The 14,939-nt window shown below is 37.0% G+C and overlaps 1 protein-coding gene across 2 annotated transcripts in view; it reads right to left on the reverse strand.

The window, feature by feature from the left end:
• Positions 1 to 14,939, reverse strand: part of STAM2 (signal transducing adaptor molecule 2) — a 35,997-nt gene that overhangs the window by 18,691 nt on the left and 2,367 nt on the right. For both annotated transcript variants that reach the window (XM_038421646.2, XM_038421645.2), the window contains exons 2-4: positions 10,783 to 10,867; positions 8,352 to 8,427; positions 7,999 to 8,094 (exon numbers count right to left, since the gene is read on the reverse strand). In XM_038421646.2, coding sequence (XP_038277574.1) covers positions 7,999 to 8,094; positions 8,352 to 8,427; positions 10,783 to 10,867 — 257 coding nt within the window. The remainder of the gene's footprint in view (positions 1 to 7,998; positions 8,095 to 8,351; positions 8,428 to 10,782; positions 10,868 to 14,939) is intronic.

Here is a 14,939-nt window from a genome sequence, read left to right on the forward strand (position 1 = left end):
GCGGACAAGGGCAAGAGAGCGGAGCAGGAACTAAGCAGCTGCCCTGAAGAAAGGGGAGCCATAGAGCTCCTGGCTCAGCACAGGAGGGGATGGAATAGCCTCCCCGCAGGGCAGCCACTTGGTCCCTGCTCTGCTCTCTGGCCCCTCCCTGTGGCTGCTTGTCCAGGAGCCTCTGGGCAGTGTGTGCTATCAGGGCAGTGGGTGGGAGTCAGTCCCAAAACCTCCCTGCAGCCTCCTGCAATGATGGCTCCGGCTCCTCCACGCTGCTGCACGTACTTGCCCGGAGCAGGGAGAAAAACTGACAGGCAGAAGGCAGCTCCCAGCTGCCAGGATGTTGGGGGTCATTCTTCCCCTGGCTGTGCTGAGCCAGGAGCTCTGCCATTTCCCTTCCCTGCAGGGCACTTCCTTGGTCCCACTTTGTGCATTGTCCCTTGCTCCCAGGCCATCCCTCGGGCTGCATGTGCAGACATGCCCAGGCAGAGTACACTATGAGGACAGTGAGTGGGAGCCAGCCCCAAAATTTCCCCGCTACCTCCTGTGGATCCCTTATCCCAGCCTTCCAGGGTGAAGCGGGAACAGGGATCCCTGGGGGTTGCTGGAGCACACTGCACAAAAGCCCTGGGGATAAACTTCACTGCTCCACAGCCAGGCCTGGGAGGAAGGGGGGGGGGTGAGAGACAACGACGACACACACGTACGTTTTTCCTCCGAAACCTACATTTTATGTCAAACCAAAAAGACAAAAAAAACCCCAAACATACAAAAACACCTTCATTGAATGTCCCCTTTTTAAAAGAATTGCAAAGTTTCATTTTAATAGTGTGACAGCCCTGGAGACTGATGTCCTAATTATCCTCAGAACAGGTGCACATGGGCATTTTCCTGCCAGTGTGACTCAGCCTAGAGGTGGAGAGCCCAATTTTCAGATTAGATGGTAGTTCAGTATAAAGCCTTCTCAAACTGCAGTGACTACTGAGACACCCACCAAAAGAGCTAATGTACTCATGTGCTCCTTTTGGGCATCTGAGTCCCATCGATAGCACAATTACAGTCAGGAAACAGTGTATGCAGTAGTTTTCCCACAGTGCAACACATTTGTAGGTCTAGAGTGTCAGCACCAGGGGAGAGGTAGGGGCACTAGACACTCTGGGATAGGGTTTCTTTGACTCAGGTCTGTGCACTGCAGAATGGACACCAGAACCCTAGGTTCAAGCACGGGTCAGAAAATCCTTGACCTAGGGTTAAAAATGCAGTGTAGAGGCTCAAGCCCAGGGTTCCTGACACAGGTCCACTGACTCCAGTTCCACTACCCTAGGCTTATATTTCTGTGCAGACACACGCTAACGGGCTGTTTAATTGTGGTGCAGACATTCGGGCTCTAAGACCCTGTGAAGTGAGAGGGTCCCAGAGCTCAGGCAGCCCGAGCCCAAATATCTACACAGCACTTAAACACACCCTTAGCCCAAGTCAGCTGGCATAGGCCAGCCGTAGGTATAACTGAGGGTATGTCTACATGGCAAAAACCTCAGATTAGTTAATGGAATTTGCTTTAATCTTGGGAAAATTATTCACTTTATCTAACAGTGTTCCAATGGTTCTATTCTTAAAGGATCTTCACATAATAAGGGGACCAGTTCTAAAGCACTTCAGCCTCTAACAAAACAGCCAAGATCCTCAGATGCTGTAAATCAGCATAGTTCCATTACCCATAATGAAGCTATGCTAATTTACACCAGCCAAGGACCTGGACTCGAGTTTGCAAGCCAAGTGCAAAAGTCATCAGATAGTATCTCTCTCCTATAACACTACTAAAGAGAATGCTCCAGAATACACTATAAATATAGCTTAATAACAATCTTACCACAAAATTAAAACATAAATGTTTGAGGATTAAGACTGAGTTTATCTGCTGTAATGAAGTCACTCATTACTCCAGAGAAACCTCTTTAAGATGTTCAATAACCAGCATGAGCATATTTCCAGTGAAAAGCAGCCCTAGGATAGTTTTCTTAAGGAAGAAGACTACCATTTGCCAGGAAAATGCAAGTCTTCTGATGCTCTTTTTCATTCTTACGACCTTTTCTTCCGAAGGGATGAAAAGACAGTGGAGGAGAATGGGGACTTTCCCAATCACATGGTGAACAACATCCCTAGGTAGACCCAGTTCTTCAATAGGATTGGAAGGATCATTTCTCAACTACAAGTGCTATTTTAACAGAATATGAAGGACAGATTATCTCGGCAACAAGTGGATGGGTTGGGGAAGAGGAGAGTGCAGACTTCGATACTTATTCCTCCTTTTACCCTTTAGGAAGGAACAAACCATCAGAAATTTTGTCAGAAGGAAGAAACAGCAGAGGTCATTCTAATATGATATGGAAGACCAGTTTGCACTCAACATCCAGATGATGGATGATGATGGAATCTGATGGTGGTCTGAAGTTACTCTCTCTCTCTCCCCAAAGCATCCTGAGGAGCAAGAAATGAAAATGAAATCCAAAAATAAATGAAAAAGGTCAAAGAGTTGTTAGTCATGGGCTGAAGACCTCCCATTGCATAATTCACCATAAAACTTTTCTCTTTCATGCCTCATAACCAATACCTCTTCCTAAGTAAGGGCAGCAAACACAGGAATTGCCAAACTGGAACCATCTAATCCAGTATTCTGTCTCCAGCAGTGTCCAGTACAACATGTGTCAGATTAACTGGGGGGGGGGGGGAGAGCAGGGAGCAGATGTGAGATAATCTGCCCTCCTGTTCCCCTAATCCCCAACTATGATCGGTTTAAATTCTGAAGCATAAAGTTTAACATCCCTTTCAACAAATTGTTAGCACTAAAAACTCTGGATATTCTTGTTACCCATATAAATTTCCAAACTCCTTTTTGATCTTGCTAAATTTTTGGCCTCACTGCAATAACCTGTGGCATAGTTTCAGTCTAATCATGCCGTGTAAAAAGTAATTTAAATTGACTGTCCCTTTGTTCTCATGTTATGAGACAGGATGAACAGAATATCCCAACCTCCCTTCTCTATGCCTTTCATTATTTTATACACTAATGTCCTTATGTGTCTCCCTTCTAAAAAGAACAATCCCAATCTCTTTTCATAGTAGAGTTTTCCCATGTCCCTAGTCATTTTCAATGACATTGAAAACCCTCCCGCCCGTATATTATGAACTATCAAAGACTTCTACCAAATTAATGAGAGACAATTTCCCTTTGCAGGAACCATGCTGATTAGATCCTATGATATCATGATCCTCCAGGTGTTTTATTCTATTTTTAATTGTCATGTCAACCAGTTTACCAGGTACAGATATATGGCACTCTGGTATTTAATATCTCAGATCACCCACAGAGCCTTTTTTAAATAGGGGTTAAACATCTGCTATCCTCCAACCCTCTGTTTCCACTGCTCTTTTTTAATAAGATTGCATACTGTTGTTAGCAGCTCAGTCATTTCATTCTTGGGCTTCTTCAGAACTCATGGAGGTACCATCTGGGCCCTGTTACTTATTGCTTTTTAAATTATCAATTTGTTCCAATATCTCTTCTAACGCCTCAATTTCTGATAGTTGCTCACATTTAAAAAAAATACTAAGCAGATCTGGGGTTAGGAAACTTTCCAACAGCCCATGTGGTGAAGACTGAGTCATTTAGCTCCTCGGCAAAATACTTAGCTTTCATAATTACTTCTTTTAACGCCTGGTGATCCACTTGATCCACCAATTATTTTACCAGACTTCCTGATTCTGACATATTAGAATTTCTTGCAGGGTGGATAAAAATAGGATTTTTTTTATTTAAAAAAAAAGGGGGGGGATTTTTTTAATTTAAATAGGTTTTTTCCTCAAAAAGCATTTTATCAAAAAAATCCAATCTAAAGATAGTTTTAATTAAGATACATTATAGCTCAAAGATACCATCATGGAATAGGGATTATAAATTCTAAATCTACAGTATGAGACAATATATTCATGTAATGTTTAAGAAAAGTTTTGTAACTGAGTTCCAATAGTTCATGGATCTTTTGGGGTTCCAGGGGCTTCTATATAGATCATTTAGGTTAATTTTTCTGTCTACCCAATGGGACTCAGTGCTCAGTCTAGAAGATACCATCAGAGATGCTTAGTTTTGCAGTTCTCAAACTGTGGATTTCTGTCTTCAGAGATAACATGCTTGTTAACAGCAAAAATGTTTTTAAATAATATATAGAGGTGAGAACAACACACCTCAACCCTATTGTCCCTCTGCAAATTTGTGTACATAGAGTCCATCCCTTACCTCTCTTTAAAAAGTGTGAAGTTTCAAGAAGCTCAATGAATAGAAGATTATTTGGGGCAGAATAGATCTGGACAAGGAGAAGAAGTCTGGAGATAAATGTGAGAAGGGAGGGACAGGCAGTAGAAACAAAAGTGAAACTGTTTGAGTAGCATCTTCCAGAAGTCTTGAGGTCTTTCTGAGCGTAGCCTTCATAGATTTGAGATCTACCATACCACTCTCTCACTAGAAGGAAAAACCCTATAATGGCAGCAGGCTGTAAAAGAGACCCAGTTTGGGAATATTTTAATGAAGTTCCTCTACCTGTGGGTAAGACAGGCATGCATGCAAAATGCAAACAGTGCAACAAAGAAATGCAAGGCCTGGTTGTCTGAATGAAACATCATCATGAGAAGTGTTCCTTCTCAGGAGGAAGCTGCCTTGAAGATGATGAAAGGAACATGTCTGAACATGCAGGATCTTCAGGTTGGTAAATGTTTTTATTTAATACTTCTTTCTTAAGGACTGCCGGTCTTCCCTCTGGACTAATCTTGAATTCTCATGTTTGAGCAAAAAAATATAGTTGATACTCTATTGTACTATCATTTTAGATACAGTTGTGATAAAAAAATAGCTGAAATAGGCAGATCTTTTTACAATTTCACCTTTAAAGTAGTACTGAATGTCAGTGAATGCAATGAGTAATACTAAATGAGCAGTTTGGTAATAATAATTAAATAACTGCATTGACTTATTTTGTTCAGGAGAATCCATCCTCAACATACAGGATTTTGAAGACTATCCACCTTCAAGATCACCATCATTTTGTATAGTTTCAGAGTTATCTGCCAAGGACAGTGTTTCAGTCACATCATGTTTGTCACATAGCCACAGTATATCACCTGTAGCAAAAAGAAAAAAAAAAATCTCCATCATCCAGAAACAACCATAGATAAGTTTGTGATAAAAACCAGCAGATTACAAAAAGAGGTAATTGATGAAAAAACTGCCTGGTTTGTTTATGCAACAAACTCTCCTTTCCGTATGATTGAGAACCCATACTTCATTGACATGGTTCAGTCATTAAGACAAGGATACAGTCCACCCAAAGAGCAGATGTCCCAGGCAAATTGCTGGATAAAGTGTATGAAAGAGAAACTGAGCAGTGTACAAAAGGTCTAGATGGTGAAATTGTTAACCCGAGTCTTGATGCGTGGAGCAATGTCCACAATGATCCTGTTGTACGTGCCTATGTGACAACAGAAAATGGTAACGTCTTCTTTACAGAAACAATTGATACATCAGGAAATACACACACAGCAGAATACTTGCAAGAAGTAGCAGTAAAAGTTATAACAAACTGTGAAAAAAAATCCAAATGTCTAGTATGCAGCTTGGTCACAGACAATGCTACGACTGTATCCAAGATGAGAAAAAACTATTTAGAAGAGAGTCCCAAGCTAATAACATACGGTTGCAGTGATCATTTGATGCACCTCCTAGCCAAAGACTTCAGTGTTCCAGAAATAAAGTCTAATATTGTTGAAACTGCAAAATACTTCTGTAACAACCACTTTGCAGCAGCTGTTCTGAAAAAAGTGGGAGGAACCAAGCTAACTCTCCCACAAGACGTGCGATGGAACTCAGTAGTGGATTGTTTTGAGCACTATATCAAGAACTGGCCTATTCTGATGACAATTTGTGAACAAAATCGTGAAAAAACAGATGGCCCTGTCACAGCCAAAGTTCTCAACATTGGGCATAAGAGAAATGTTGAACACATGCCGAGTACCCTGAAGCCTATTTCTGTAGCCTTGAACAAAATGCAGGGAAACAGCTGTTTTATTGCTGACACTGTTGAAATTTGAAATTTTTGAGTGAGATCTTAAAAAGACAAATACACAATGACAGAGTTAAATTACAAGCATTAAAAAAAAATGAATGGGACAAGCACTATCTCCACTAGCACCAGCTCATTTTCTTGCATATATTCTCAATACTCGGTACCAGGATCAAACCTTAACTGCTGAAGAGGAGGAGTTGGCTATGACATGGACATCCAGCAATCATCCCTCTATATTGCCAACTATAATAAACTTCAGAGCTAAGGGTGAACCATTCAAGAAATATGTTTGCGGATGATGTTTTAAAGAAAGTCACACCAGTGAACTGGTGGAAGTCACTTAAGCACTTGGATTCAGAGACTGTTGAAGTGATAATCTCATTTTTAACAGCAGTAGCTTCTTCTCCGATGTAGAAAGAGTATTTTCTTCCTTTGGACTAATTCATTCCAAATTGAGAAATCATTTGGGACCTGATAAAGCAGGAAAGCTTGTTTTTCTTTTCCAGATTATGAACAAACAGGAAAATGAAGGAGAAGACAACTGAGTTAGCTGCAGAAGCCAATATTTTAAGTTTCTCGTGTTGACATGGCTGACGTAGTCAATTTAATTTTGGGATTTTTTTTTAAAAATATTTCATTTAACTATTTTAGTTAAAAACAAACCTGATTTTAAAAAACTCAAATGTTTAACTAAATTCAAAAATTCATATGCTTGTTTTGTTAAACTATTATGTGTTTGCTGTTGAAGCAAAAAATCCAGAATACATAATGTTGTTGTTTTAGTTAAATAAAACAATTAAAATGTCAGTCTGGTGATGTTCTCCTCCTAATACAGCATGGCAAGAAAATCCTCCAAATATTAATGATTAACTGTTGAACTGGAGATATTTATGAAGTCATTGGGAGGTGAACTATCTGCTTCAATTACCTTTGGTAAATGAAATAACCAAACCATCATTTTCTGATATAGCTGTAAAGCAAATCTGAAAAGTTTTCAAAAGAAATCACTTTAAAAATGTATAGTGTGTACCTTCTAAAAATGAAACCTACATTTATCTTTGAGTTGTGAAGAATATGTATTAAAGTAATAACTACAAAAATGCATTTTTATGTAGAAATCCATGATTAAATCGAATCTTTGACTAGTGATTTAAATTATGATTAAATCAATCTGATTTAAATCAAATCCACCCTGATTTCTTGTTTTAAAATATTTAGCTATTTGCTCTTTGAAATCCATTTTTAGCCCTTACAGTTTCTCTCTTACCTACTGCCTGCTATAATTTGAGCTTCTGCTGAATGGCTTCACTGGAGTCAGATTTCCATATTTTGAAGGATTTCTTTTTGACTTGAATAGTCTCTTGAACTTTGCCATAGAGGCTTACATCTCCCTTTCCTGTTTCTTTTTTGTTAGCATTGTGCGTGCCTTTTGAGACTGAGAAAATCTAATGACGGCTTTCTACTTCTCAAAGTAAGCTTAAACATTTTTAGGTTAATATTTTTCCCTATGAATTTATTCCCACTCAAGCAAAAGATAGTTTCTTCAAATAGGGGAGACCTCAACATTACCAAGTGAACCAAGTTTAGCAACATTCCATAAATTTTTCTTAAGATTCTTAAGTAACTAGCTGCAAATGATTTAAGTCACAACCTTTGATATCTGCAAGAGTCGCTTCCTTAGCATTACCCCCCCACAAATTAAAGCATTCACAGATTTCAGTGGCGAGTAAGATGTCAGTCAGTTGTATTTTCAAACGCATCAGAATTGGGAAATGTTATTTACAGCATATAAAGTAAGCTTTATCACAAATATACTGAGAGCGCAAAGCAAAACCGTGTCAAGTATTTCATCCATTCTTATATTAAGTATATTAAGTAAGTTATAATACATTACCTTATTTATTATACCACGTACTTCACTTGCAAAATCACGGGAACATATTTCTAAGTGAAAAATCTTTCCACAGTTTGACACACAGGCTCCTAGCAGCTGACAACAGAAATAAAATTTCAAAAAATGTTGAAGACAGTAATGGTAGTGATTTGTCCAAAATCTGAGTGTGTGTTGTTTAAAAAAAAAATGAGTAATATGGGCTAAATTCCATCTTTAAATAAGCATGCCAACTCCCACCAACTCCATCTAGAATTAAATATGTGTATTCATGGACAGAGTTTGGCTGTAATGGTTGCTTGAGTACATAAAGATACAGATGTAAAGTTCCACAAAATAATGTATAGTCTACTTACCGTTAGTGCTTGCAAAGCAACATGTGGGACCTTATGATTTACTCTTTTCATTATGGCTTTAAGGCAATCTTTTGCGCTAGAAGAGAATTAAGAGAATATCAGTGATAGTATAGTCTAGTTCAGTCACTGCGAATTACAAATTAAAATGTCACCATGTTGTTAGCATCCAGGGAAGTTAAGTCAGCCGATGAAATATATGATACAAGTTTTAAAAGCCAGCGATTTAGCCAACCCAAAACTTAAGTTTTCCGTAAAGTACCAGCTTGGGAATTATTACTCATGGCTGGAGAGAGAACGACCTGAAATAGACAACAAGGAAGAACACCCTCTATACGAATAAGCAATTGCCATGTTTTAAAAAGTGCGTTTTGTCTAGATATTGGGGGAAAAAAAAAAAAAATCACAGATCTAGGTGGATAAAAACAATGATTTTTTTAAAATTTAAATCTTATTTGCACGTTGCAAGCTCTTTGTATCTATTTTAGAGTCAACTTGCTGAAGCAGCTGTTTTGTATTTTTTTTTTTAATTTCTTAAATGTTGGAAAGATTTCAGGTTTTATGGATTTTTTTTTTCAACTGAGAAGTTTCACAGTTAAAATGCTCATCTATGCTGAAAAAGTAAGTCCAGAACTTCATTAATGTTTGTACAGTGAAAAGACCACAAATAAAAAATTTATAAAAAAAAAGGAGCCCATGCTACAAACAATGCAAACAAACACCACCTTTGACATACTGAATTTCAACAGAAACGTTTCAACTTTTTGAACCTATTAGGCTATATTTCTCAATCAGATTTGCAGTTTGAAATCAGTGGGGTAATCATTTTTGAAAAACTGGACCTGTGGTAGATAGATAGAGACAACAATAACTTTGTTAGTGTACTGAAAGTACAACTTTTCATTATCAACACTGAAGCAGTTTTGTTTTAAAAATGACAAAGATTTTATACCACTGAGTGAGAAGAGTTAAAATACAATTAGAGCCCCAAAGTTGCATACACTTGGGCACATGCTTCACTTTAAGACTATGTCATCTGTTGAAGTTACTTTTAAGAATAATCCAATAAATTGCATATCTGTTTAAGTGTTTCCTATATCAGGGCCTTGATTTTCAGTATTTTGTGTTTGCCTATAGCAGTTTTGTAAACTTCAAATAAGATATGTCATCAGTAGTGGCATTAAAAAACCCGTATCATACATACTTTAGCTTGTTATAGATTTTAATCTACAATTACAATCACACTAATTCTAACGTCAGTTTTTAACAGCTTCAACCTGATTAAAAACAGTGGTGTTTTTTTAACAAAAGAGATTTAAATCATTCTACCCCAACAGCTGTACAAAATTCATTTGGAATGTACAAGGATGAATATTAAAAGTGTTAAGAAAAAAAGTTGACTTGATTTTCTCAAAGGCTAAGAAGCCCAAAACATTTGTCTGGTTGTGGGAGATCATTAAGACAGAAGAGCCTTTATCAAGTTAGAGGTTGCACCCCTATATCCTAGGGGAGGTAACAGAAAAATCACCCCTGCGCTCCATAAGATAGTTTACGTGCTTTCAGTGGTTACATCTAGTCCAACTCTCTTAATTTTTGTTTATAACTAAAATTTCATTATTTTTAACAGCCCACACAAACAAGAGACTCTCACCAATGCGTGGTGTCACATATACTGACAAAAATAATGTGTTTTCTTGTCATTTTTAGTTCAGTAATCTTAAACTTAAGCATTATTTTTAACAGTAGGTAAAAAAAGATTTCAGACAGATGAGATTTCTATGTTGATAGTTAGACAAATGCAAAGATAACTACATTATAAAACGAGTTACCTTTGACTGATAAAAGTCAGCCAATCTAGAGCCAAAGATCAGCAGTCACATTCAACTATTATAGGACGATTGAATTACAGCTTGTGTTTAAAAGTATTAAACTCCATTTTGACCTTGACCGCACTTTTCCATGTTGACCTACATCCATCTTACATTTCCCTGTAACACATATACACTAACTTTTCATCATAGGTAACTTTCCAATTTAGACAGGTTTCTGCAGTGAATCTAGTTGTACTTTCTCCTCCTGGCCTGGATGCTTCAGGAATTTCATGCTACATTATTTATCATGTGTAACTCAGTTTACTGTGCAATACTGCATAAAAATTGGAATGAGTCAAACGTACACCAATTACTCTGCTGGAAATCCTGTCGGAAGAAATTTCGATCAGGTTCAAAACTTCTTCTCAGAGCACTTTAAAGACAACCATAGTCATTGTTAGTACTGTTTACAAAAAAGTGTTTATTGATCATATTACTTTTTGCATAGCTGATCCAGATACACATTTTAGGAAGCTTCACTCTTCTAACAGTGGTGTACATTGTGTTGGGAGTTTTTTAAGTGAATGTAGAGCAAGACATTGTGAAGCTGAAACATATCTTACCCATTAGGAGTACTTCCAACTTTGTCACATATATCCATAATAAGACCCCAGTCCTCACTGGTATTGTATTCATTTGTGGCTTTTTCTACAAAGAAAAAGATAGATTTTAGCTTTATAATTTGGTGAACTAGCTGCTTTCAGAATATGACAGAAGAGCCATTTTATATATAAATAATTAAAAGAGTAATGTCTTTTCTAAAGCAATGCTAACATTTATTAATTTCTAAAACAAATTTAAATCCTTGTTTCCGTTTATAGGTAGTATTTTATGATATACCAGTGGTTCTCAAACTATTGTAATGGTGACCCCTTTCACACAGCAAGCCTCTCAATGCAACTCCCTCCCAATAAATATATTAAAAAGTGTATTTAATTTAACAGCATTGTAAAATGCTGGAGGCAAAGCAGGATTTGGGGTGAAGGCTGACTGCTCGTGACCCCCCATGTAATAACCTTGCAACCCCGAGGGGTTCTGATCCCTAGTTTGAGAACCCCTGTGATACACACAAGACACTTTATATTATGAAGCAAGACGAATAAGTATGATTAGCATGCATTGGAATTAAAAGGTGAAAAATAGTACTTAATTTACAGCATTAAACATTGAACTATATACTATACTACATAATTTGTTTAGCTATTGCATGTTGAAGTCAGTCCTTCATATTTAGATTTTCCCCAAGGTTGTTAAGTTTGTACATTATGAAATGTGTAACAAAGGTCGTTAAGAATCACCTTTTCATTTTTTTTTTAAATTGTTTTCATAAACTAGCCTCTCCCTTATTCAGATGCCTTCTTAAAACACATGCTTCCATGAGACTTTCAGTGACAGTTCAACAATGTCAGGAATTGGTAAGAGGAAAAGACATAGCGATAAACACAAACTGCTCTTTGTACAAAACCCATGATCCATCCAAAGTGTTTCTGCTCATCTACCTTTTATTGTGTTTCACCCTCTCCACCTCCCTCTGAGGCCTAATGTTATTTAGTAATGTACTCACAAGTCGAACCATGTCATTTTAATCACACAAACAATATATTCAGCAATGACACAAATAATTTTCAAGTAACAAGTTAAAGAGTTTTTGTGTAGGCTTAAGATTTATTTTTACACAGTTACAGTTTAAAAACAAACAGTCCAATTCCATTCAATATGGAAAAGCTAAAGCAATCAGATTCATGCTTTGGGTTCCATCAAATATGCTTCACAAGTAGGCCTGGCAGTATCATAACCTTTGTGGTACCTGGTTGTAATAAGATAAACCACCAAATCCCTTTAAGTCTCTAATACTGTACTGTATTGGTGCTCTGTAATGGCAACTATTCTGAAACTGCATGGGTTGCTGACTGCAATACCATTACAGCATTATTTGATGCCTGTAATTATGTTATTTCTCTGACAGCAAGCTTCACTGCTCAATAGTTTGAGAGACAGTTGCAACCACTTTCTGGGTTAGATTGATTAAAAATTAGGGAGTGGACTCCAGAAAGCAGCCAGAGCAGCAGCAACCACAAACAGTGACCCTGGAAATCTTCTTATATTGACACACAGGTAAACCTAGGAAGAGGCATATGAATCTGAGGTGTTGGCCACAGTATCGCCACTACAACCTAGACTTGCTATTCAGGGAAAGCTGTCTAAGAAATATCCAACTCCTAAGAGAACACCTGGAGAGGTCTTTACATAAAACTGCAATTGCTTGAACTCCGAAGGAAATCAACGAGTATTCAAAAATTTACATAACTGAGCCTGTGAATTTTTACATTCATTCCTTGGCTATTTTGGTACTATGATTTGAGAGCACTGAATACTCATGAAAGTAAAGAACTAAACAACATTCACAGAGAGCTAAATTTAATGCACTGCCAAAGAACCATATTTCAGACTTTCAAGCCATTTATTATTCCAGTCCTGGCTTCCCTTGAGCTGAGACTACCAGTCATGACAAATTATGTGGTGGTTTTGTAATGCAGGTTAAAGCCTAATACCAACAAATTCATCTTCACTGTGGTCGAAGGACTATATTCTAGGTCTCCAGAGATTAAGCACTTGTGCATTTATCTAGTACATAAAATTAGACAGAGTTCTTGTATACAATGAGAAATTGTTTGTACAAGACAATGAATGCCAGAGAGTGAATTTGCTCCCCAACAAAATGAAATTTTAAATGATGGCTTTTTTTGTATTTCATATATCTAAATAAGTGAAAGATTTCAAACTTTTTTTATTTTAAAGTTAGGACTAACAAAACAGTCTATATTCCAGACTGGTCCCTGACTCTTTCTAGAGTAACTAGAAGCATATATCCTACAACTATTTTGTTTATTTAAAGTTAGTGCAGCACTGATAACATTTAAAGAAGAGGCTCTTCAATGTATTAGCTTTGACCTAACTGCCGAGTCTTTTTCACAAATGGTAAATAAATATTACCATTGTACGATTAATATATTTTCAGTAAGAACAATCAGACAGTTTAAAATTTTGCTAATGGCTAATTTTATAACTTTATTTTGCTGCTATTTCTCAAAAGAGAATGAAATACAATTGGAGGAGGAAAAGTTTTCTACATATCACATTGCATTTTTTTTTTATCAAAAACTTGAAGTACAGCTGAGAACTAAAGCAAATTTGTGTGACATCAAAACAAATTCTTGCAAGAAAATTTACAATTTTTCTCACTTCATGAGATGTAATTTTATTTGGATATACGTTTAAAAAAGCTCTCAAATACATTTTATCAGGTGAGCTCTATTTTTTTCTGGTACTCACCGGCAATCTATTCTTTGTCAGATTTAATTAATTAGGGTTAGTTGTACTTTTCCAAGAAAATGAATGATGACAAATTTATCCAATGCTGAAGTGGGATTTACTGATAGTTTACAAAAGCAGTTTCTCCTCCCTTGGTGTTCACACCTCAACTGCTAGAAGGGGGCCTCATCCTCCCTGATTGAACTAACCTCCTTATCCCTAGCCTGATTCTTGCTTGCATATTTAAACCTGCCTCTGGAAATTTCCACTACATGCATCCGACGAAGTGGGTATTCACCCACGAAAGCTTATGCTCCAATACGTCTGTTAGTCTATAAAGTGCCACCAGGACTCTTTACCGCTTTTACTGATCGTTGTTACTTATGTTATACACACGCGCCATCCCTGCTGAATACTTAATCATGGATTTAAAAACCCGTTTAATCAAAACTTTAATCAGAACTTCCTTCTACTTCACTAGTTATTTCACCATACAGTGCTTTCAGCTAAAGTCTCCAAAGATTTGAATACTTTATTCTTAAACAGCAATTGACACTCCATATAGTATATTTAAGAATAATTCTTCAAACTGCATGTCTTTTACTTTCAACGTATACATGAAAACAGGATCTTTAAAACATTCACATCTTCCTGAAGTTTGTTATTCATCACTTTAATCCTCTGACACCAATTATTTCCACACCAATTCTGATATTAAATGATTAAGCCTTCCACAGATAAGAGTTTATTTATCTGCTCCTGTTGCTTTAAGAAAGAGAACCTGCTTTCACAAAAAACATACCTAGAGTTAAGAACTAAGGAAAGAAAAATAGAATACTCATGGGAAGGTAAAATTCTGTGTAAGTATGTTTTTCAAAAGTATTCCAAGAAACAGCAAAAAAATCCAAATTTCACAAATATAAAGGACACCCAGAAAAAAAACGGATAAAAAGGAAGTTAGTCATAGATATGCGTTACAGCCATAGAAACAACACAAAAGCAGTAATATGCTATTGTAAAATACACATGCAGGTATTTTAGTATTTTTGACATCCTAATCTATTATTAAAAAGGGCCCTGAAGGGCCAAATCCTTATTCTGGCAAGATTCACACATCCATCAACCAGTGTTTTGCACGAAAAGGAACTGCAGGATTCAGCCCTATTATTTGTAAATCCACCACTTTTATGTCCTTGTTTAACAACACAACACGTACATAGCAGCTGGATCGTGTTTAAAAAATGGTACATTTAAATATTAATGTATTTGGCAATTCCAAGCTCTTCACTTTTCCCTAGTATTCTAGACAAAAGTTAAGTTGAGGTTCCCAGTCCTGCAAACCTTGAGTCATGCAAATACACCACAGAGAACTATTTAAAAAAGTGTCCCCATTGGTGCAGGCAAATAG

Source organism: Dermochelys coriacea, chromosome 11, assembly GCF_009764565.3.
Source record: "Dermochelys coriacea isolate rDerCor1 chromosome 11, rDerCor1.pri.v4, whole genome shotgun sequence".
NCBI classification, from domain to species: domain Eukaryota; kingdom Metazoa; phylum Chordata; order Testudines; family Dermochelyidae; genus Dermochelys; species Dermochelys coriacea.